This window comes from Mauremys reevesii, linkage group 8 (assembly GCF_016161935.1).
Source record: "Mauremys reevesii isolate NIE-2019 linkage group 8, ASM1616193v1, whole genome shotgun sequence".
Lineage (NCBI taxonomy): Eukaryota > Metazoa > Chordata > Testudines > Geoemydidae > Mauremys > Mauremys reevesii.
The window spans coordinates 76,150,691-76,175,660 of NC_052630.1; the positions used below are offsets into that span (position 1 = coordinate 76,150,691).

At 40.2% G+C, this 24,970-nt stretch overlaps 1 protein-coding gene across 5 annotated transcripts in view; it reads right to left on the bottom strand.

Annotated features, from left to right (window-relative positions):
* The window catches only part of RPAP2 (RNA polymerase II associated protein 2), a 63,006-nt gene that overhangs the window by 20,450 nt on the left and 17,586 nt on the right, over positions 1-24,970 (bottom strand). For 3 of the 5 annotated variants that reach the window (XM_039484064.1, XM_039484063.1, XM_039484062.1), the window contains exons 9-11: positions 23,379-23,473; positions 21,029-21,109; positions 7,244-7,312 (exon numbers count right to left, since the gene is read on the bottom strand). In XM_039484064.1, coding sequence (XP_039339998.1) covers positions 7,244-7,312; positions 21,029-21,109; positions 23,379-23,473 — 245 coding nt within the window. Of the gene's footprint in view, positions 1-2,771; positions 2,833-7,243; positions 7,313-21,028; positions 21,110-23,378; positions 23,474-24,970 lie in introns of all 5 variants that reach the window. The other 2 variants (XM_039484067.1, XM_039484066.1) reach the window with 2 other exon arrangements.

The following is a 24,970-nucleotide window of genomic DNA, read 5'->3' on the forward strand; positions in this document are numbered from 1 at the left end:
TCACAAATAAAGCTAGTACTTTGTAATTCACTCTGTGATGATATATATTACAATTAGGTTTGCTCAGTGGGTGAACCCAAAGTAATTTCAATGCCAAGACTTTATGTCTAAATCCTGTTACTAACAACCCTACTGAGCTACTAAATATACTGTATTACGTGCAACATCATCAACATCTTGCTTTTCTTCAGAATCACCCAGACTACAGTCAACTTATTTATTTTTTTTTTTTTACAAAGGTGCAGGAAAGACTTTTGAGTCTTGTAGAAGCAAACTTTTTGATTTATTCTTGGGCTTTTATGCACACTAATGTGTGTGTGGTGCAAGGAGAAGGAAAGCAAAACTAAAAAGTAGACACTCTTAATTAAATGAATCAAATATATTTTCAATAATTAAAATTTAAAGTTTCTGAACTATTAACTCCTATATATTTTATAAGTAAGGCTGGATGGTTTTTCACCTGTGTGTCCAGGGTCCAACTGTGGCATGAGATTCAAAGTGATGTGAAGTATGTTGACACAACTCTTTCCCCAACAGACAAAAGTCAACATGACAAAACTACCTCCCATAATGTGTGTGCTGTCCTTAGGAGAGGGCATAGGCTGGAGCTGGTGTGAAAATCAGAGCTACATCTTATTCATGAGGTGGTGGGGGAAGCACTATCGCTTCCCAGCTGTATTTGTGGTTTCTGGATTCAAAATAAAAGGGAGTGTGTGTGCGGGGAAGGCAGGGAATGAACTAAATAAATTAAGTTTCCATGAGGTTACTCCCTCCAGAAGCTCCAAAACATGTGTTTATCAATGGAAAAAATCCCAGTATTTTTATTGACTTGTGTATTTTCCTCCTATCTAGAATTCTTATCTTACTGGTATTTTGGGTTTTTTAGGGTAGGCAAGGAGGAGGGCAAAGTAAGGGCCAGATTGTGCCTGGCCATTCACAGGGCCAAGGACTAGAAAACACTCCATTTCTTTGCGTACAATGCCCACACCCTTCAAAACTGTGGCTGATGGCACTTCTTACAGTACTATACATATATAAACAGAAACACATGAACTCTTCCCACATAACTTCACAGGTGCAAGACACCTGAAAGGGGGCTATCACCCCAGTCTCCTCCTACATTGGGCAGTAGATGTGGCAGGTATGCAAGACAGTGAATGCTCATCCTGTGCAACAAGGGACGCTGGGAAGCATTATATGTTGGTGCTCCCTATTAATGATGAGGCTAAAGACTGTAATTTAGTTTTAAAGTAGTGGTGAACTTTTTCATACTGTAACATGTGCAGGTGGTGACTGCACTAGGCAATTACAAAATTACTGTACTGCATACATTTCCTAATTAACTTCTGAATGGTGCTAGGAGGAAGTACAGTATCATACAGTAAATACTAGGTTTATACTAATAAGCTGACTAAGCAGAATTGAGTATGCTTAGAAAATAAGTGCTAAAACTTGCTGTTTAGCAGAAAACTTCATTTGCACTTTAACATTCATAGAATCATAGGACTGGAAGGGAGCTCAAGAAGTCATCTAGTCCAGTCCCCTGCACTCATGGCAGGACTAAGTATTATTTAGACCATCCCTGACAGGTGTTTGTCCAACCTGCTCTTAAAAATCTCCAATGATGGAGATTCCACAACCTCCCTAGGCAATTTATTCCAGTGCTTAACTACCTCGACAGTTAAGATGTTTTTCCTGATGTCATACCTAAACCTCCCTTGCAGCAATTTAAGCCCATTGCTTCTTGTCCCAAATTTTTCAATCTTCCTTCACAGGTCATGTTTTCTAGGCCTTTAATCATTTTTGTTGCTCTTCTCATGACTTTCTCCAATTTGTCCACATCTTTCCTGAAATGTAGCGCCCAGAACGGGACATGATACTCCAGTCGAGGCCTAATCGGCACAGCGTAGAGTGGAAGAATTACTTCTCATGTCTTCCTTACAACACTATTGCTGCTAATACATCCCAGAATGATGTTTGCTTTTTTTTGCAACAGTGTTACACTGTTGACTCATATTTAGCTTGTGGTCCACTATGACCCCCAGATCGCTTTCCACAGTACTCCTTCCTAGGCAGTCATTCCTCACTTTGTATGTGTGCAACTGATTGTTCCTTCCTAAGTGGAGTATTTTGCATTTGTCCTTATTGAATTTCATCCTATTTACTTCAAACCATTTCTGAACATTCATGATCTATTAATTAAAATCATGAGAAAAATGGAAGAAAGTATAATCTTGCTTAGTATAACTTAGGTGAAAGTTGGATTCTTTGCATTTTAAATTATAAAGTGGAATGTGACTCAAAAAATGACTCTGTAAAGATGGCACTGTGGATCCATAACTGTCATGAACTCCAGATCAGTGATACTCAGACCTCAGTGATTCAGGAGCGATCAACATTACCCAAAAGAGCCACAGAAGTGTGAATTCATTGTTTCATTTACTATCTATTTACCTACCATTCTCACAGCAAAATGACTGACCAAGTATTCTACAATTGGTTAACAACACAGTAAAAGCATCCTGACTGGTTAGTAACTAAATCACAGAGTGTTTTAATATAATGTGCTGCGAAGATGCATTAAAGAGCCACTTGAGGTCCCAAGACTAAGTTTGAGTATCACTGCTCCAGATCATATGGGCTCATTTTACAAATAAAAATGAAGATTTTTCTAACTGCTGGTGCTGCAAACTCATTTTGGGGTTAGAAAAATATTCAGCTTGTGTTCTATGTGTAATGAAGAAAGATTTTACAGCTGAAATTTGGCTCACCTATCAATAGAACTGTTAGCCAAAATAGCATCCAGCTGACTTGCTCTAAGGTGTGTTGTCTCTGTTAGGGTAACAGGAATAAAAGCTTATTTTAGTTATTAAACTAAACAGACATAACTGACTATATAGACATGTCAGAAAGGAAGTAGATCTGTGAAGTAAGAGTGACATTTTTACATTGTTACTTTGCAGAGTAAACTCACATCCAATATATTTTTACAGTCAGTATAGGCCTATTTAATTCTCATGTATCAAGAATGCAACATTTAGCATAAACACATGCAACAGAAATTTCTGAAAAAGCAAATTCCTCTTGAAACGATTTAGAGAGATTTCTTTATGCCTTTTCTTTCAAGCAATAGGTATGCTATAAATATTGTCTGTGAAGTAAAGACAAGCACTTGTATCCAGATTCTTCAGCCCCTGCATTGTCATCTCTGAGACTAAACCTCTAGAGTACATCTCCACATGACACATTTACCTAAAGTGGCTGCACATGTCTAACGTAGGCTTTTGTTTAGTGATCATGGTCGTTTTGAGTTTGTTTAAATACTGAGTCCTAATGCTTACCCATTAATCCCAGGACGTTTTGAAATGCTCTCAAGCTTTTAGAGGGAAAAACTGTTGCATGGACTTTGCAGATGAAACTGACCACAGTTCACTGGAACCAGCCAGTTCAGATAAATAAAATGAAAGCAGACATTTCTTGAGAATATCTTGAAAGCTTTTCCATTAGACCGTATCAGGGGTATACAATCTTCCCTAGCTTCTGATTTCCTCTTTCTTTAAATACTGTGTATATATATCTATTTATCTGCTTCATTTGATATCAAGCAAAGATCTTTGGGGGAAAGCTATATCTTCCAGTACTTTGTTTTATACTGCATTATATCACAGATATTACTATAATATCAAATTTAAACTCTAAACATTCCTAAAAGGAGTGACTGCAAACCACCACCACCACTGAACTTACAAAATTAATTAGCAAGCAAATAAAGCATTTGGTCTGTGCATCATTTTAAAGTTGTTCCCACTCCATGCCAGGCTTAGGTGCAGTATTCAGGAATACTTGGGAAAGCCTCTTCACTGGATGTAAAAGGGCAGTGTAGGCAAGCACAGCATATAATATGGCAAATGAGAATGTATTGAACAGATAGATGGAAATGTCTCAGGTTAGATTTTCGTTAAGGGCTCAGATTGGACATTCATTTTTGATATCATGATCATTTGGACTGTGTTAATCTGGATGTTCTCTGGACAGGTAGCTCTACTACCTTAATAGCCTATATTTTATACATAAAGAAAACCTATGTATTACACACACACCTTGCTAAGGAAATGAAGGAAAATTTTGTGCCATGGTAATACAAACTATTAAGCAGTAATCACATCCTGCTAAATTTGAGACATCACTAATGGTAATAGTAACTTTGGCCAGCAGCAAAGCAGGGAGTTCACAGACACAAAAGTATGCAGGGTACTATGAAAATGCACTGGGAAGTTTTCTCAATATTGTTCTCCAGCACATGACACCCATATGTGACAAGAAAGAGATGAGTCATGGTATCCGTGCCTAAGGAGAGGGGTGCAAGCGACGTCTGACACAGTTGCTACCTTTTTAAAAAACGAAACACCTTAGGTCCTCAAATCAGAGAGAGGCTACTTGTTTGTCATGTCTCCTTGAATTGGAAAATGAAACAGGTGGATTATGATGGTGTGTAGCCCTCAAATCCCATTGCTCACTCCTTCATTCTAGCCCAGGTTCTAGCCCTCTGATCCCCCAGGTTATTCGTACATTAGGAGCTTCCATCATATTACCTTTCAGCCAAGCTGAGGAGATGTGCAATTAGCTTCTTTTCAAATTGTTGCTTATGTTACCCCCTTGTTTGGCTCTAGGAATAACACAGCCACCCCCTGTCCCTGGGGCCAGATCATGCCCTGGATACTTGCATATGCAGAAGAGGCCCTCCATATCTCTTTCTATCAAAGAGGCAAGTGAAAGTGGTTTCAGACATCTTTTGACCAAGACCCCATAGAAAGCTCTTTGTGGGGGTCCATGGTGATCATCAGTCTGCTGTTGACAAGCATCATCCCGCTCTAGACCCCATGGAATCTTCAGGAGAGTTAATCCAGCCTAAAGCTTTTCTGTGGAGCCCCTCCATGCCCTGGAATTCCTCTTCAGGAGCACAAGCAGCCTGAAGAACAGCACTATCAGGGAGCCGGGTTGGGAGCTGAGGAGCGGATGTATAGGACATCCATCTGGATGTTCCTGGCCAGATTTCCCAGAGTTCCATGTGGATTTCCAAAAAGCCATGGTTCTGAAGGCTGAACTCCCTTTTCTTTCCAGAAGTGAATCAATACTCTCCCTCCAGACAGAGGAAATGGGAGGAAATTCTTCAAGGGAACCCTCAAGTTCTCCTCCCCTCTCTGCACTCGTGTCTCCACAGGAGGAGGTAACTGGGCTATTGTTTAGAAACCAAAGACCATCACTTCTGTAACAAACCTGGTGCCCATTCTGGCTTCCACTGAAGCCAATGGAAGTTTTATCTTTGCTTTCACTGGAATAAGATTAAGAATATTCTCTAGTCTCCACTATTTTATGGCCCAATTCTGAAGCCTTTATCTGGGCAGAAGTAAGACAGCTCCTATTCTGAGACTGTGGCTTTGTAGAAAAGACTGCCTGCTACTACTGCATCTTTTGCTTGGGTACATTTTAAATTGTAAAACTGCAATTAGGTTTGTAAACATTTATAGCTCATTAACAACACTGTGTGGAGCAGATGACCAAAGACACACATTTTACTTGTGAACAAAATAGTCATTTCACTGAATGTAAAGAAACTGCCTGAAAAATTCATAAGATCTGTTTCACAAATTACCAATTCAACCATAAGAGTGTATAGTAAAAATGACAAAAGATTTGTTCTTACAGTTGATAAAAAATTTATACCAAGGCATTCAAGTAAAGTTACTTTCTGTGTTCTGATTTAATGAATCATTTGAGCAGTATCTGGCTGGGTGACACAGATGTAGGGCTCGCTGAAGCCTACTCTAATGCCTACTGGTATAGCCTTCCTTGGGACAGTAAAGCCAGAACAATGTGTCAGACTGAAGTAATATCAAAGAAAGTAAGTGCAGTATTGGGGACGCTATGAGGTTGGCCCACAACACTTCTTGACCTGTGAATGTCTGGTAAGTACTTCTCTGTCCTACAGGCTCCAGTGACCCAGGAAGCCCAAAAGAAGAAGCAGCAGTGCGGTAATAAACAGTCTATGCAATAAGATTTTTGCAATCTTGTAATTCAAGCTGAAAGACATACAAAGATTGCTTGATGGTTTTAACCCTGCTGAAAGGCAGAGTCTGACACTGTGTGAAACCACCAGTGATTTCTTAAAAGGTGAACTAATGTTAAATGTTTAATATGAATTTGTGAAAAGAACTGCCTGTGTTAGAACACTGAAACCTTTACATTTTTCCTTTATTTAACTTTAAACCTGTACACTAATCTGGAGAATAAAAATGGGGACAGTTACTTGATGTATTGACTATAGTTTGTGTTGTTTATGACTTCAGAATTATGTTGAAAAGGAGTATGTAAAATCAGGCTTATGATTAAGAAAAAAAACTGCTGAAGACCAGATCTCACCACATGCAAACTAAAATGATGTAGGAGTCTAGACATTTTAAATGTTTATGTATGTTTAAATGCAGATTGGGGATATTTAATTAAATATCCCAGTCCGAATGTGTCTGAATAAGTTATGGCTGCAAAATGAGAATTTTTCTCTCTCAAAACACAAGTTTATTCAACAGTATGTTGAAAAGTAATTCGGGTATATAATTTTTTAAATGTACTGCCTATTTTCAAGTAAAAACAAATGAATTCCTGCTGTAGAGAAAAATGAATTATTTAAGAAAGGCAAGAACACACTAAAATTAGTATGTAATAGAAAGTATCCTTTAGTATTTTCCACTGTGTTTTCTTCCATTCTAAAAGTTTTTTCAAAACAAGTCTATTATTGAATATGTAATATCTATTATAATACACAAAGGGTACTTTTTATAGGTTACACAACAGATAACTGGATCAAAATATAACAAAGCCTCTGCTGAAAAGTACTATATATCAGAGAGAAAATGAATGTTTTAGAGAGATGAGTGAAAAGAGAAGTATTGCTTAAAAAAACCCAGCAACACTGACCTGAGGTCTGTAGGACTTAGTATTTTTTAAGCAAGCTGTAATTTTTCACATGATTATTTGTTACTGAAAATCTGACAGCTACAAAATTGCTGGCAAAAGAAACACTGTTGAATTTATATGAATAAACCTGTGTATAATGCCTAGCATAGTTGTTAATCAGATTTAAAGAAAAACACCCTTATATTTGATATAATTTTTCTAATCCTTAGAATTATGTCACCTCTTGATATATGTCATATCTGTTATTTAGAATAATTGCAGTACTTACGCTGATAACAACACAACAGCAATTAGGGTCCATTCCGGAATTTTGTGAATAATATTTGTATTTGTTAACCTGAAAAATAATAAGGGCAATATAAAAAATTGTATGTTTTAGAACTCAACTAAGATCAGAACAGTTGAAACTTACCATTAAGCAAGAATAAGGGGCTGGGTTTTAAGGCTTGATTTTGAGAAATGGTGAGTACCTGGAAGTCCCACTGAATTATGTGCTAGTATATTAATATTCAAGTATCCTTAAAAAGAAGATTTTCAACCTCCTTCCTATTTATAGACACCCACAACGAGATCAGATTTTGGTCCCTGTTACAGCAGTGTTAAAGCTGAGTAAGTCTATGGAATTCAGTGGAATTTCTCCAGATTTACACTCAAGTAGCTAATATCAGAATCTGGTTCGTTATATTTTTAACAATATTGCACAATATCTAGGTATTTTAAATTTTTGGCCTTCATCACCCTCTTATATCAGCACCTCACAAATAGTAAGAACATTCCTCTTTCTTTTCTGCAACTGTTGTAATAGCTTGAAAGGTAGCAGAATTCCCCCTCCCACTCACTCATGGCTCCTATGCATGAGTGGTCTGTGAGGGGGAAAAAAAAAAGCTAAGTCAAAGAAACAGAATTCATATTTAGTTCAGGATTCAGTGAGGTCCAAGGTCATTCTTATTTCCAGAGAGAGAGTTCAGAAGCCTAGGTCCCATACCAGCAAAAGTTCTGTCTCCCATACTCCATATCTCCCCCTACTGATCAAGTTTCATGTTTCACATCTAGAGTAGCTGTCAATAGAGGTCATGGTTGCAAAGGGATACACAGGTTTCCACATAGCTAAGGCCAATCACTTGGTGATCTCTGAATATCAAGACAGAGTCTTTGTACTATATTCTATTCAATGAGGAGAAAGTGCAGCGAGCAGAGCACAGGAATGATGTGTGTGGCACCAAGACCCATGTTGCTGCACAAGTGGACTACTGGATTTTGCACCAAGAGAAGCTTCATCCCTATATATAACAGAGCTGCAACAAGTCAAGCCTGGAGGTCACAATGCCATGGGCAGATTTACCATGGGCAGATTTGATCTGATTGGGTCAGCGGCTAGTCTTATGGAAAGCCACAGATGAGAGTAGGTGTGGCTATTTGGGCATCCAAAGCTGTGAATACTCAGAGATATTGTGGAGTTGGTAAATTATTCAAAGTGCTTCTTTTTTCTATCAGCACCCTTCTCTCTTACTGGGGTTCAGTTGATACAGCTGCTTTTCACTTATGTTCTCATTTCACAAGGCACTGGGAAAGCTGAGAGACATAGCGAAGGGCATCATTTCCATAATGGTGACCTTTCAGCCTGTTTCACCAGCTTACCCAGTGGCTTCATCCAGAAGTTGTCTAAGATGGGGGACATGGCCCGGTGGGAGCATTCTAGGGGCAGAGGGACAGTTTTCCATCACAACCTTCAGGGTTTTATCTAAGAGGAAAGACTCAAGCCATTTGAGGACATTTCAACAGAAGAAACTGTTCCTGGAAGGTTTTCAAATAAGCTGGACGGGCCAGAAATGTACATTTGTTGGGAGTCACCTATGGAAAGGCATATGGTGGCCCTGGCTGAATGGCCAACTGTGGCTTGTGCTGACAGCACTAGTCATATCATTAGTCCCCTTCAAGGGGCCTCCACTTGCTGGCTACAGTCTGAAGCCCTTAACATGGGTGGAAGGGGGAAAGTATGCTCTCTTTCTCCTATCTGTTAACCCAACCCAGAAAACTATTCCTGTGACCTGTAAACTAACTACCCGTGAGCTGAAATGATGCCTTTCTCTGCCTGGTGCCCATACTAAGGTTCATATTTTATAAAGTATGGCTCCACTCTGAATAGAGAATCTGAAAAAATGGCACACTTAGGGCTTGTCTATACTGCATGCTAAATTGGTGGTGCTGTGATTGATGCAGTGGCGTCAATTTAGTGGGTCTGATGAAGATGCGATGAGTTGATGGGAGAGCGTTCTCTCGTCAACTTCAGTACTCTACCTCACCGAGAGCTGGAAGGTAAGTCGGTGGGAAAGCACCTCCTGACGATATAGTGCGGTGTAGACACCGCATGAGGTCAATGTAAGCTATGTTGCTCAGGGGGGTGATTGTTTCACACCCCAGTGACGTAACTTACATCTACTTAAGCAGCAGTGTAGACCAGGCCTTAGGGCCAGGTTTCTTGCCTCTCATAGATTTTCATACCAAATGTGCTCACTTTACAAGACAAAGTAATTTTTTTCTAAACCTCAAGCCCTACAATCTCAACTAGGGATGTGCATCACAAGTTGGGTTTTCTTTTTTGGGCAGGTCAATGTACACCAGAAGTTATACTTGGCAATGCTAACAACTGGTTTTTGAAGCGGTAGCTCAATAAGTTACCTCTACAGACAATTTTATAAAAGTTGTTAGACACCAGTGCCCACAGTTGGACCCTTTTAGGGAGCTCATAGAATTTTAATAACTATGGGTAGTATGGCCCCAGCTGCTGGGGTGGGAAAAAATATTGCATGATAGACAGATAACGCATGAGACCATCCCACCAGATTGTTAACTCTGAGGCACAGAGCAGAATGTTTCCTTCCACGTGCAGCAGATTTATCTGGAAGATGACAAACTCTGCCGTGTCTTAGAGGGCCTCAGTGGTCAGCATATATTTCCAGGGAACCAGGAACAAATAGATTTTGGCCTTGCAATATGACACTTTTGTACTACATGAGAGAGAACAGCACAAAGTGGAGGAGTAGAAAGGTGGATTTGGCAGAACAATTTAAGTCAGTTGTTGAATACATCATGAGAATTTTTAGGTCAGGTCCCAAGATACCTTGCACATCAGACCCCAAGGCCCAATTCACACAACTGGCACAGTTAACACTACACAGGTTTATGTTTACAAAATGTAAATAAAATTCCATAACCATGGCAGTTAACAGTGTTTTGCCCCTGCCAGAGGCCAACCTACCACATGGTTGTCTTTTTGTAATCATGCCAATGTTAGCTATTCTGCCAGTTCTCCTTCCTTCACCAGTTTTGTATGCTAGGACACCCCAGAGTACATTGTGCCAGACTGTTGCTTCCACTCTGTGTGCATGTCATCTAGACAGTCTATACCCTGCAGAGGTAGTATGGAATAACTGGCCAGGTTTTCTCAAAATGTTCCAGTAAAATAGGGTTATGCAGCAAGGCAGGTGTGAATGTCTAAACACTGCTGTGATGGCAAAAACTGCTGTGTGACAGAAACTGAACTGTGTTATCCAGAACTGATTAAAAGGTGACTATGCCTCTAACTGGCTACAAAATCACAGCCATAGCTTTCTAGCCAATAACCTAAACTGGTTTCAGCAGCAGGACAGAGCACTGTTGGTGTTCTGAATGCATTACAAACTATGATAGCTGCTACACTAGCAGAACATCACAAACCATATAATATCATACATCATTTACCAAGCAATAAGGTAATATTACAAATATAGTCACTTCTAAATCAGTAATATATGCCATTTGTTTTTATCAATACCTGACAAAAACAACAGTTTGAGTTTTAAGGTTGACCTTTTCCACCATAAGGGAATGATCTTTTCCCTGCCCCGAATGAGAATTTAGGGTTAACAAAAGAATAACTGAAAGATCCAAGCATTTGACACTTTGGAACCTTATCCAGGGCAATCTTATTATTTGCTAAGTTTGTGTAAAATTCCAGAATATTACAGCTAATATAATGGTTCAAAATAATCACATATAAAACACAATTCCAATTACAATTTGTAAACTCTGCTTAGTCTGGTTTCAACAGAAAAGCAACAGATACTCAAATATGACCAATAAGGAGAACAAGACATCCTCACTGCTTCCCTTTCCTGCTTTATTTCCTCAGCATAGGAATTCATTTCAACTAACCACCTTCTCATTCTTGGCATTACGCGTATCTGGTTATTGGTTTGGAACCCTAACACTTTTCTATTCATCTTTTAGCGAAAAACACTCTATATATGAACATTTCGTATTTCTTTATCTGCCTGAGCAGTTGGCAGAGCTAGGGAATTTCTTCTGTAAATTAAAAACTAAAACAACAGTGTTGTTTCTCCCCATCCTCAGTGAATCCAGGTGATTCTTCCAAACAAGATAAGTGTGTGACTATAGTTTAAATATCAATTTTATAAGATTCAGCCATGACTACTGAAGCAGTGCATCTCCATCTGTATTATTTCCTTCCTATGCTTTAATAAAATTAACACTGAGTACTAAACGAAATGGCCATGTCATATAATATACTGAGTATTTTTGGTTAAATAACATAGATTGTCTGAAACATACCAACATGTACAGACTACTATATGAAATTGCTAAAGGCAGTGTCTAGCAACAAAAAGTTAATATGTGCTAAACGGTTACTCTTTTCTGTTTAGAGAATATGAGACAAAACAAGGACTTTAAGGTCTTGACTCAATACCGATGACAGTGATAAAAACTACTAAGAAATGCCTGATGGAATCATCTTGACAGGCAATTCATATGTAACATTCCAGTTAATCTGCTCTGATGAGATACAGTGGAAGAGACAGCTCCAAATCACCTGGGAAAACGCTGTCAAATAGCAGAGAAAGCAGCTTTGTTTCAGTGCTCTACAAGGAGCCATTATTGATTAGAGCACAAGAAGGCGTCATTCTTGTACACAAACTAAGAGATGTAGTTATTTGTGTCAATTAACTCTTATTCAATGTTAGTATTGATTGGCAAGGTCTCAACACTAGTCATTGCCATCAATATGCTATTTACAGCAGAGGTAGTCAGAAGACATAGATAACCTGCTGAATGCAGTAATATAGATCGGTTGCTGCTGTACCGTCACTGGATTGGATGAGTAGTCAAGATTCCACAACCAGTAACCTTTTGGTACAATACCTGTCCTACAGCACTTGTGCAACTGTATTAAAAAAGCCATTTTAGGAAGATCAGACTAAAGCATGCAACCTACAGCTGTGAAGCCTTAAATAATAAGGAGCAGCAAAAGGGCAATCACTTTAAAAAACACCTGGCATCTGAAGACTAAAGCTTTCAAAAAACAGTCAAGTGCAAGTCCCCACTAAAAATGGGTCACTAATTCTTTGTCTTATCTTTAGCCATAGCTGCTACTTCAAAACAATCTGTGAGGGAGGGGAGAAAAATGTCAGTACAATTATATCTTTTAAACATATGTTGTGGGGAAAAAACCTAGCAGCAATGTTTTAAAAGTAGAAGTTTAAGCCTATGATTTGGGTTTGCAGAGTTCTAATTTTCTGTTAAAAAGTATGACAAAAAGTCCTGCAAGTTTTTTAAAGAGAGAAACTACAGCAAGTTTGCTTAGGCCAAGTAAGGCTAGATGACTAGGTGCTGAAAGCCAGAGAATGCTCCCAAGATCCCAAAAGATTCCAACTGGTCATTCTGGTGGTTTGGCTGGTGTCAAACCCCACAAAGTACTGAAGCAGGTTTGCTTCATACAGCACAGCCTACAATAGAAGGGGAAAAGCAGCATTAAATCCAGCTGCAATATTTCCTCCATCCCTGTAGGTGGAGATATGACCAGCAGAGCTGCATTAGCATCACATGAAGGAATATAAACATGTTTGGCGAATAGAATCAGGATAGTGAAAGGATGACAGGTGAAGACAAAAACAACAACCTAGGAATCAAAAATAAAAGGTAAAGAGAGAAAATATAAATCTTGCCTCCTCTCAGTCATTGACAGGAGCACAGCATATAAAGAGATGTTACTTACTTGTACAGTAACTTGAGTTCTTTGAGATGTTTTGTCCCTACAGATTCTCCACTTCAGGTGTCAGTGCGTGCCTACATGCCTCAGAAAAGAGATTTTTGGTAGCAGTGTCCACGTGATTCATGCAAGCATTCTGTAGCCTAGTGGACATGCTGGCTGATGCTTCCTGCAGCTCCCATTGGCCAGGAATGGCGAACCACGGCCACTGGGAGTTGTGGGGGGCCGTGCCTGCAGACAGTCAACGTCCGCAAAATGTCTCGCGTCCTGCGTCTGTTTACCCTGATGGGCACCATATGGCCCGCAGGCTGCAGGTTGCCAACCACTGCTGTACACCCTTGTTCTGATCTGAGAGCATATAAGGCAGGGTGGACCCACCGCTGCTCCAGTTCCTTCTCCACCATGAAATCCAGCCTAATGCTTGGACTACAAAGAAGAGAAGAAGGGTGGAGCACCCGAAGGGACAAAACATCTTGAAGAACTCAACTTACTGTATGAGTAAGTAACAACTTCTTCTCTGAGTAATTGCCCCCTATGAGTGCTCCATTTCAGATGACTTTTGCAATGCTCAGGCTATGGGGGCTGGTGCTGAGAAGTCCTATTTAGCCGACTGGAGAACAGCCATCCGAAAGGCTGCATTAGACTTGGAAACGTACACTTGTTTTCACTATTTACTGATTTTCTCCAGAAAATCCCTACATTTTTTTTTAAAAAGTCAATATTCAAGTTTTAGCAATTTCCACCAAATTTTGGGTGAGCTCCGCCCTTGAAGAGTCCCTGTGGGCCTGTCACTGCAGTGGTTGTGTGGTCTCAGCTGCTGAGAGACGGGAAGGGAGTTGGGTCCCAGCAGCTGAGACCACACACCCACTGCAGTGACAGGCCCACAGGGAGCGGAAGTCTGCACCCCCTGAGTAATGTCCCGGGTATCTGGGCTTTTCAATGCAGCCCATCTGCTTCCCCTGCCAGACAGAGTCCCCTCCTGACCTCAGCCCTTCAGCTCCCCCACTGTGAAGAGGAAGGGACCTGCGTTCTGGCAGCTCAGATTGTTTGACCACTGCAGTGACAGGGGGCATAAAGCTGCACCCTCTGAGTACTGGTGCCCATAGCTGCTGCTGTCCTTTGTTTTCAGGTTTTACCAATTTTCACTTTTTTAAATTTTGTAATAAAAAAATTGATAAATTCCCAGGAAATTTTAAAATAAAACCTGAAAATATAAGGCCTTACCTATGGCATAGTGCTGGGAAAAGGTGTGAATGGATGATCAGGTGATAGCTTTACAGATGCCTTTGATGGGGACATTCTTGAGCAAAGCCACAGAGGTAGACTGTGCTCGAGTGGAGTGGGCAGTCACCCTTGAGGGCGGATGCACTGTAGAGAGTTTGTAGCAGGACAAAATGCATCCAGAGACCAACATGGATAGTCTTTGGGTAGAAATAGAGGTTCCTTTCATTCTGTCTACAAAGAAGACAAACGGTCTAGGAGAGGCTTTGAAGGGTCTAGTTCTTTCTAGGCAGAACACTAGTGCCCTCATAACATTCAGAGTGTGCAGACTAGCTTCCACCCTAGAATTGTGCAGCTTAGGGTAGAAGATGGATAACTGAATGTCCTGGTTAATGTGGGCATATGAGGTGGTCTTTTCATAACTTTAATTACTCACATCTGGAGGATGTAGTGAAATTTGAGAGGCATTAGAACACAAACCCCTTTACTCTGCTGAATAACTTCTATATGCTGGAAGCAGTTTATTAGAGTGTGTTTAGCTATGTAAATTTAAAGCATATTCAAAAATCAACCACAAGAGGGGGAGGTTGAATGCACTGAATAAGTGACACTGGTACTTTTAGTAAAATTTAGTTAATAGTTAATATATGTTTTTATTTTTTCTCAAAAATGTAAAAACTAAAGATTCTCTGGGAAAAATGCAAATTCAACATTTTTCTGTGGCAAAGGATCCATTTTCACGACTCTCAACCAATATATCAAAACAGCCGCTTGGTGAAGGTTGACAGCTACATGACCACAGAGATGAAGCTAGATGGTCTTCTTTTGGAACCAAGATCTTTTCTTAGGTGGTGCTGTGGCCCTGTGATATGTTTGAAATTAGATGGGGCAGGACCTCTGGGCTGGTCTGTAGTCTGCTGTACCTGCTTTTGCTTGCAGGATAATAGATTCCTAAGTACTGAAGATTTGCTCTGGATTGGAGGTATTTAGTCATGTTGTCAATGAACAGCTTGGTGGCCTTGAACAGAAGATCCTCCATTGTGCTCTGGACCTTCCTAGGATATCAGTGGGCTGTAACCAGGATGAACGGCTGCCATAAGGTTTGGGGTACAATACAGACCAGTAAGGGGATGTGTTATCTGTTACCCTGTAAGCCAGAGTGCCTCACGATACTTTGGTACTGTAGCTCCCAGCCTGTGATATTCAGTCAGCAACAAGCATGCAGGACAGACCTTGAGTGTTTGGGTGCTATGCAGCCAGCCTGGTTCAGCAGTTCTGACCCTAGCAGCCTATCTACAGCCCCACTCTGGCTTCCATCAGCCTTGGTTACAACTAGCAAAGTGATCCTAACACACTCCTAGTCCCAAATTTCCCCAAAACTGTGTGCAAGTGAAAACATGCATCTAAAAGTCTAAAACTAGCAAAGTACAGGCTTTGTTCAAGATGGTTTTTCTCACCAATCTGCACCTCTTCCAGAGGGGTTTGCAGAGACTCAACTATTCTTTTCATGAAGTCTTGAAAAGGTTTGAAGTCATCTGCACAGGAGAGGGGGAAAGCGGCATTACAGCTCCATCTGGAGAAGAGGAGGATTTATTTGTGGGTGCTGTAGCTTCCCAATCAGCCCTCCGTTCTTGCTCCACAAAGGGTTCCTCCTGACAAGAGGACAAGTGAAGAGGGTACTGAGAAACAGTGTAGCTCTCTCTCCTCGTGGCCCTATTGAGAAGTTGTGCTCTATAGGACTGGTCTCCCCATATGTGGCCCAGGGATTCCAGAAGAGCCCCTGAGATGGGCATAGGGGAAGGGTATTGGACCCTAAGGGTGGTTATACCAAGAGGGCTGTTGAGGGGCTTGCATGTGCCTGGGTTCTGATTAAATTCTTTCAGAATAGACTTCTGAACGAGCAGGTGGTGAAACCCTGAGATTTCTGGAGTCAGAAGAGGAGTCTTCCCCTCTATTGAAGGTGGGAGCTGATCTCATTGGTACCAGAGAGTGCTCTGGAGGAGTGTTTTTCTTCGGTACCATTAGTAGGGGAGACCTGGGCTCCTCAGAGATTAGGAGATTTTTCAGGAACAGGAATCTGCTCAGTATAGGGGAGGCAGGACACTGGAGAGCCCAAGTCCACTGTAGCTGAAGCCACTAGTATCGAAGATGGAAAGGGTCGTGATCAGAATGCCCTTGGTAACTGTGCCCTGCCGGAGGGGCAGGGACTGGGGCAGCTGGTGCCAGTACTGATCTCTTTGAGGTGGCAGAGTTCTTTTGCCTGGCTGGTTCTGAACCAGGTACTTCCATCAGTACCAGGTAGGGCTGTGTATCAAGAAACTTTTCAGTCCAAGTAGCACTAGAAGTCTTTTTAGTTGGTGCAGGAAGCGCAGTACAGGAGAGTCTAGGAGCCTTGACTGTACCTGAGATGGGACATGAGATCTCATTGTAGATTTCTGAGGTAAAGTACCCCCTTTCTTCAACTCCTCTCTATCAATGGACTTAGGTCTCTTCTTTTTTGAGCCCTTTGAGCTAGTCTCTGGAGCTGGCCATGATTCTTACCCAACAGAGACAAAGCCGTAGAAGTTGAAGGACAGCGTTGGTTGGCTGACCCTATATATTGAGTTAGGGCTGTTGGTGGGCCCTCAGTTGGAGGAAGGATGCACAGAATGCACCAGGGGAAGCAGCTTAAGTCTAGCCTTCCTCAGTTTCCTGGGTCTGCCTTCAAATCTGATGAAGATCTTGCATGTTGACACAAAGTCAGTGAGGATAGCTGGAATGACTGTTGCTGAAGGGAAGAAGACCTTCTACATGTCTGGCAGGTTTTAGAACCCTGACTGTGAAAAAGATGGCGGGGGCAATGAAAAGACCACACAAAAAGTGTGCAAGGTAAGTAAAAAGTAAAATAAAAATACAAATTTAAGGATAAGCTGAAGAAAGTTAGCTAGGACTAGGGGTCCACGCTAATTCACAGATATTGCAGTGCTTTGTCTCATGCCTTGGGCAGTTGAGAAGTAACTGGAGCAACAGCAGGTCCAGCCTGCCTTATATGCCCTTGGACTGGAGCACAAGAATGTACAGCACACAGGCATGGACCATGCAGACATTCCTACCAAAAGTTTCTGATCAGAGGCACACATGTCTATGCACACCTGAAGCGGAGTACCCACAGAAACAATTACTCAAAGAAGAAAAAGCTAATTTTGACATGGGAAGTTGCAGGAGCAATAAAGAAGCCCAAACTTTAGGTAACAATTGTGTTAAACAAAAAACTCAGGGAAAGGCAAATGCGTGCAGGAGGTCATATTTATTTTAGCATCAAAATGCCAATCATCTATAGTTTTACTTTGGTACATTTTCTCATTAAATTAATGTCAGTTCCTGCCTGAGTGATCCATCATTGATCAGATTCCCCTCTGGCAAGAATAGTGTGATGGCCTGATCCTTGCCTCTAACAGGAATAGGACACAACAAGTGGAGACAAGGTTCAAGCACACCCACAGTGCTTTTGGGCCAAAACTTGGCTCTGAGACCCATCAATCTAGAATTTTCAGAAAAGAAGCTCTTTTAACAATATAAGGGCTCGCTCACCCCAGGGATAGAACGTACTGCATCCCATGCTCAAAGAGGCAGGTGGTCACCTTGAAAGGAAACTTACAGATGAAGTGCCGAGAAACAGAGGAATTGCCATACTGAATCAGATCTAGTATACTATCTCAGAATGTGGCCAGCACCAGATGTTTCAGATGAAGGTACAAGAAAAGTGCAATAGACAATCATCGAATAACATGCCCTAGGAAAAGTTTCTTCCTAACTCCCATTAGGGACTGGCTTATGCACTGAAGTGCATAAGTAATTATATCCAAACTCCTGGTTTTTTGTCCATACTATAACAACTCTGGATATTCTTGTTATCTGTATAAAGTGTCCAATCTTTTTTAAAATCCTGCTAAGCTCTTGTCTTCTGTGGTATCTTGGGACAAGGAGTTCTATGGGCTGATTGTCCATTGGGTGAAAAAGTATTTATCTATCAGTTTTATCAATAGTTGGTCCAATAAAAGATATTACCTCACCCGCTTTGTGTGTCTAATTTACTCACTTAGTCATTTACCCTAGATTTCTATGTAAATACCTAATTTTCTCTTGATCTTTAACAAAGTGCCCTGGCAGACTCTGGAGAGTTATTTGACATCTCAATTTTTGTAACAAAAGCTTACAGGCACTGAGGGACTTTGCTTGGGAAGAACTATAACCATTCTGAACTGTCTCCAGAGATCTCTTTAGAGCGCTTCCCAGCAGTGGTGATTGAATAAAATGCTGCCCAAAAGAGGCTGAACTGCAAGTGTTCCTTTAAAAACCAATGGAGCTGAAAATTGCTGTTGCTCAGTTCACCACATTCTCTTTTACTCTTCTTTAACTAAACTCTCCCATATTATGGCCATGTGTTTTATCCCCTATGATGGGCCTTCAACAATTTTTCAGCCTGAAGTACTTCCAGTACACGAAGCAGAAAAGAGGACTTTTATTTGTCAGAGATGCCCACTCATTATTTTATTCAGCATTTCAACCCCATTACATAGTAAGTGGTACTTCTGAATCTTCCAAGTACTTCAGCAAATGGTTTAACTGTCCCTTGTGAGTATTCATGCTGAAATCAATGAGACTACTCATGTGAGTAAAGTTAAGCCTGGGCACATAAGCGTCTGCAGGATTGGAGATTTATGCATCAATGACTACTGCTTTTATCCTCATGTCCATGAGGTAGTATTTGCCACCAGCTTCTGCTGAAGCAGAAGTCCAGGTATAGATGGAGAAAAGGCCCAATGAATTGTTCCTTCTTGCTAGGAGCAATATGAAGGAAAAATAAATGTAGGTTTAGTTGAATTGATTCTACGGATAACTGAAGTGGAGAATTTGGCCCCACCCTATGTACCTTGTATTTATTTAGGTTCCTAAAGCACCTACCCATTGCTCTAGGTGCTACAATAAATTCAATATGTAGAAAAACAATCCCCAAACAGCAATTAAACACAAACCAACTGCCAAGGAAAGAGTTCACCTAAGATCCTCCACATTAGAAGAACTCCCAATTAGCTACCAATGGCCTTCAAATTACACCTTATCCAAAAGGTGTTGCAAAAAGGTCTCAACATTAAGTGACTCAAAAGACAACTCAAGCAACATCAGATGCAATAATAAGAAAGATTTTATTCTATTTTGTTTCAACACTAAAGGTTGGAATACTGAAAAGGCGCTGCTCCATCTATTTAGGAGGAGTAAAAAAAAAAATAAGATGAAACATAACAGTGACGAGTCCTCAGGCAGGTTGCAATTCAGATCATATTTACAATAAATTGGCAATAAAAGTTCAGTTGGGCTATCGTGCAACAGATCCTAACAAATAATAATGAAGATGGTAAAATCTGTATGTCAAAATCCTAATAATAGAGCGCCAAATTTAACTAATGTCCAAAATTGCTTTCAGATATGCTTTTGAAAGAAGTCTGTTTTGGTGCTGAGACACTACTGTGAGGGGTCTGTTACAAAGGCCCATGGTTGGAGTACACCAAAATCCATGCTAGTTTCAGCAATCCAGATAACTCAGGCAGACTAAGGGGACTATTATGAATTTGGCATTACAGACTGACTAAAAATCCTACATTTCTGTAAACCCAGGTCATTCGTGTATGTGGGGTATACCCCTGCATCTCTAGCATATATGAAAGAAGCTATTCCCTAACCTTTTACAAATTTTTGGCATAGTTGCTAGGAGAAAGTGTGGAGTTAATCAGGATTTATTTAAAAAAACAGCAATAATAGAAATTAAATTTTAAAAAAATCATGTGTACCAGCTCCATCACCATAAAAAAAACCAAAACGTTTTCTGTCTTTACAAGTCCCTGCTACAGCTCTTTAGTCTAACATGGTCTTTGAAGATGTTAGCCAAAATTAAGGGTTCAAGTGGAACTGACATTCTACTCATTAAAATATGAACGCCACAAGAAAAGCATTTTTAAAAATTCTTGGGTTGCACTGAACGGCCAAGAGCAAAAACATTAACACCTAAAGTCAATGTCCTGAAACATGGCTAGGCCACTCATAATTAGCAATTGCTATCACTCCCTCTTCTTGCTGGGGCTCAAGGGCATGGAGCCTATACTGGGTCTGTGTTGTGTCAGTGAAGAGGAACTGGCTGCTGACCCACAGAGTGGGTAGGTGTTTAGAAAAGTTACCACCACCCTCTTTGTCTGTGCTGCCACCTTCATCAGTGCTCCTGGGACCTAGGCTCACTGAGGCCATAGGGAGAGATTAAAGATCACTGGCTCCCTGTGATAGGGAACTAACATGGTTCTTAGCTGTTCTCTATCCTTCCCCTTGCAATCAGGAGTGGGCCAAGCTTGACTTTCCTCACTGCTCAGGGACTTGGCAGCAACCATCATTAATCACACCATAGCCCCATTTAGCCCAGCTGCAGGGTGCACTGAGGAAGTGACAGATCTCAAAAGCCCATGCTTAATAGGAGATGACAGGGCAATAGTATCTTTAAAGGACTCATCAGCATCCTCCTGAGACCACTGGCCTACTTCTTAAAAATATATAAAATACTCATAGTGACCCGCGCACAGTCAGTGGAGCAGGGGATGGGGCTGCCTTGTTAGTCCACAGGGAATACGATGTTACCTACACTGACCTACTACTGAAGCAAGGCAAATCTTCACTGGGGTTCCTTTGATCCTAATTCACGTGTGTCTACATTAGATGTTATTTACTCAATCAGGAAAAATCCCTGAAAAGACCAACACTTACCTGAAAGTTTTCACAAGATTTTTCAGTTCCATGTAAACATCACCTAGCGTAATCTGAAGTGGGCCCAAAACTGCAGGCAATCTGGAAGCAAAAGGATATTAGGTTATTTTCTTTCTTTCTTTCTTTCTCTTTCTTTCTTTCTATACACAACCATTTGCTCCTCAAATAGGGCCTTATCCAAAGCTCACTGAAATCACTAGAAAGACTTGTATTGACTTCTTTGAGCTTTAGCTCTGGCATATAGTTTACACTTCAGATTCACTTATTAGAGAAGGCATTGCTGCAATGTCACTGCATTTTATAGTAGCTATTGGAGAAGAGCATAATAGGATAAGACTTTTGATATACTTGCTGCTTAGCAAGTTATGTCATTAATTAGCTTCCAATGTCAGTTATGCCAAGGCATTCTTACAAAAGCAATTAGGTTTACAATATGGAAGACTGGAATTTTAAGTGTCAAAACTATTTCAAATTTGCAATATTTAGATTTCTTTGGCAGTGAAATAATTTAATTTTCTTAATTAAGTCTCCAAGGGGAGGATATAATATACCTAGAAAGTATCTACTTAAGAGAGAAATGGCATTTGTACTCTCCTTAAAAGTTTGCACCCAGCTCATAGCTGTTTAATTCATTTAGTTGTTAAGTGAGTAATGTTCCTACTCTCATAATTTTATTTGGGTTCAAAAGAAGTAGTCAGAGGAAACTACACAACTGAATTAGCAGCTAGGTGCAGAGAATATACCTATTATTATATAGGTATATTAGTAGCTGAGAGCCCATGTCACACATACAGAGCGCAAAGACAGTACAAATTAAATTCACCCTTTGCTTGAAGTATGAGAAGGTTCAGCATAAGTGACAGATGTGATAAATTAATGAAGGAATGAGAACATGGATTTATAATATAATAAAACTATTTCAAACCATGCTCTTGGTAGCTGTGATGACATTCACTCTGGCAGTTCACTCCGGGAAGTTTTCTTAGGATCTCTGATTAACAATCATCAATTTTGTTACAATGCAGTTCTGATAAGAAATGCTAATGGAACTTTATTTTTTTTTTTTTAAAAAGGGGGTGCGGGGGAGGGGCTCATGCCAAGGTAGCCTAGGCAACACAGACAAGCCATGGCCATTTAAAAATAATAATGTTTTAGACTAAGTTGTTATTCATGGTCCTTAAACTGTTTCTTTTCTGCACTGCTTAGGCAGGAGACATTTTTATATGGTTTTAAACCTTGCTAGTTTAGCCATTTTTAGTGCCAATGTATATAGGACCTTGAACTGCAGTATGCTTTTTTCTTTAGTGCACAAAGGCCCTATCTATGATGAGAAGGGAATAGTGTTTGGAAACTTTTAAAATTCAGTTTAGACAGGCTTTAATGTAGTTTGGCTGCCTACAGCCAGTGGAGGCAGGGACAAAGCAGGAGAAAAAAAAAAATGACATGAGCCTCATCACATCAGCCATCTATATAAGAAACTGATTCAGTGAGAACTTTGCTGGAACTATGTAACAGTTTTCAAAACTATGCTTTCTTCTGTGTAGATATGGCCATATCTGTTTAGTGACAATATGCTTGATACCGTACAAGACATAGCGATACTTTTCCTGCCTCAAACAGTGTCATTTAGAATTGAGCAAATTTTCCAGTTCAGCTTTCAAAGTTAGTGTGTTAACGTTATTAGCAATACTTCATATTTTTAAGTCTATCAGAAAACTCTTTTAAATAAGGAAAAGAAGTTAGTTTTCCATCTAGACAACAAGATCATTTTGACTTCTTGAAAGCACTTATCCCTTATTTAAGCTCCATGCATATTTGCAATAGCAAACATTAAAATCCACAAAATACATAAATTGCACTGGAATGTATTCCCCCACAGTTATAAACACCAACAACTCCCAAAAGCCTGTGAAAACCCCACTCCCCCCATGCGAAGGGAGGATAATGAGCTTTACAACATGAGCAGAAGCTTATCAAACATGGGCTCTGACACACCTAAGAAAGGGGAAAGTTCCTTTTGTAAGATGCCTTGCCAGCAGGCCCTTCCTTTATGACCCAGGAGGTTGTCAGATTGAGCATGTCCACTAATAACAACCACAGCTGTATCACACACAAAGAGACAATACCTCAAGCAACTAAATCCCAGCTCATTAAAGAATTTATGGTTTTATCTTATATTTTAATTTCTGGATGGAATTTAATAGGCAGCAAATGGACATCGCAGAGCACTTGTGTAACGTACTCAATATATGTGGCACTGATTAATGAGTGGGCAGAGACATTCTGAGCTAATTTGGGCTGGAGACTTAATTTAGTCATAAGTACTCAAAGAGAAAGAAGGGATACTTACACTTTTCTCAATTTTTCAAGTACAATCTGCTTTCGAATCTGCATTTGGGCATGGGAATCTACAAGCGGGAGGATGGGATCACCCTGCCGGTCGTCCTACATTACAATACAAAAACATAATGAAAACATGGTAGACATTTGAATTTTAAAGTCAATTTTTTAAAGTCAGTCAATATATCAAAGCAATATTGTGGCCAATTATTGATTGTTAAATTTTACTGTTTCTGAGCAGAAAAAAATGGCACAAGTGCAATAAGTATTTACATACATGAAAGGAAAGAATATTCAAAACCTAAAGGCTAGATTTTAGAAATAATGATCTGGCTTCAGAGTAGTGGAAGTTGTAGTTGACAGGAGTGGTTAGGAACTGTATGAGCTCCTGAAGGACTGAACTGTTATTTAAATCGGGCCTTAATTACAATTTGCTTACTTGTTGAGATTCCCATGTGAAGCCAGGCCTACCTATATTCCTAATCTATTTTTTTCCTTTCTTCAGAAGCCATTATGGAGGGTATCATAAAACTAATGACAACTTTTCAGGGGGAGTCTTATGTAAGCACACTACAGTTACTTTATTTAATAAAAATAAGCTTTTGCAAAATTACTCCTTCTCATATCGAAAACTTCCTAAAACTTAAAGAAACCCAAAACTACATACACCAACACAAAATGTGTAACCTAGTCTAGTCAGCCCAGAGTCCTGTCTCCATATGATGGAGACAAAAGGAACTGGATGTTTAGAGCTGGCCTACTCGACTTGGAAGAGGTGAAACCTCATACAGTTTTGCATCTCTTCGTGTCTATAAATCCTCCTACCAGAAGACAGACAGGAAGAGATGCAAAGCTCTGAGACATGATGACTTAATGCCCAGAAAGTGAAAAAGTTCCCAAAGCTATATGTTTCCTTGCAATATTTGAAATCTGAAAGACTGGGAAGTCTCTGCGATTCTGAGGGAAGCATTTGCTCCAGTACTCTGAGAGCAGGGATGTTGGTTGTGTTTGGCCCTCATGCAGAGGCCACAGAGGAAGGGTGGAGGAAAAGACTCCTTCCATCCTTTCTTCCCTTTATGCATCTGCACAATGGCCAGATAGAATTAATTTAACCTTTAACATTCTTACATTAGTTCAGTTTAGCAGTGCTTCCTTTCTGTGCTTTATACAAGGTTAAAGCATACTTAAACAGCTGATTAGTCCATGACATTCTGTAACTTAACAAGAAGCTGTTGAAACTGAACATGAGAATTCATTATTTTAGCTAGCCAAAACCTAGGTAATTGCTCAGGAGCTGGCCATCCTTAATTATTGTTATTACTAGCTGAAAGTCCGTTCTGTCGCACAGGTTTAAGTTGTAAAGTCACGTGTCTCCATTTACCAGTACATATGGGAACAGACTGCAAATCCCAGTGATGACTGAAACTGGTGATATTCTAGAGAAAAAGAGCTCTCAGACATGCTTGTAACTGTTTCCATTGCTTCACGCTGATGAGCCTGGGAGGTTAAATTCATAACTCTGCTAGACACTAAAAAAAAATGGATTCAGAGACACTGGATTTATGGCTTATTACAACAATCTGTAACACACTAACCCCTGCT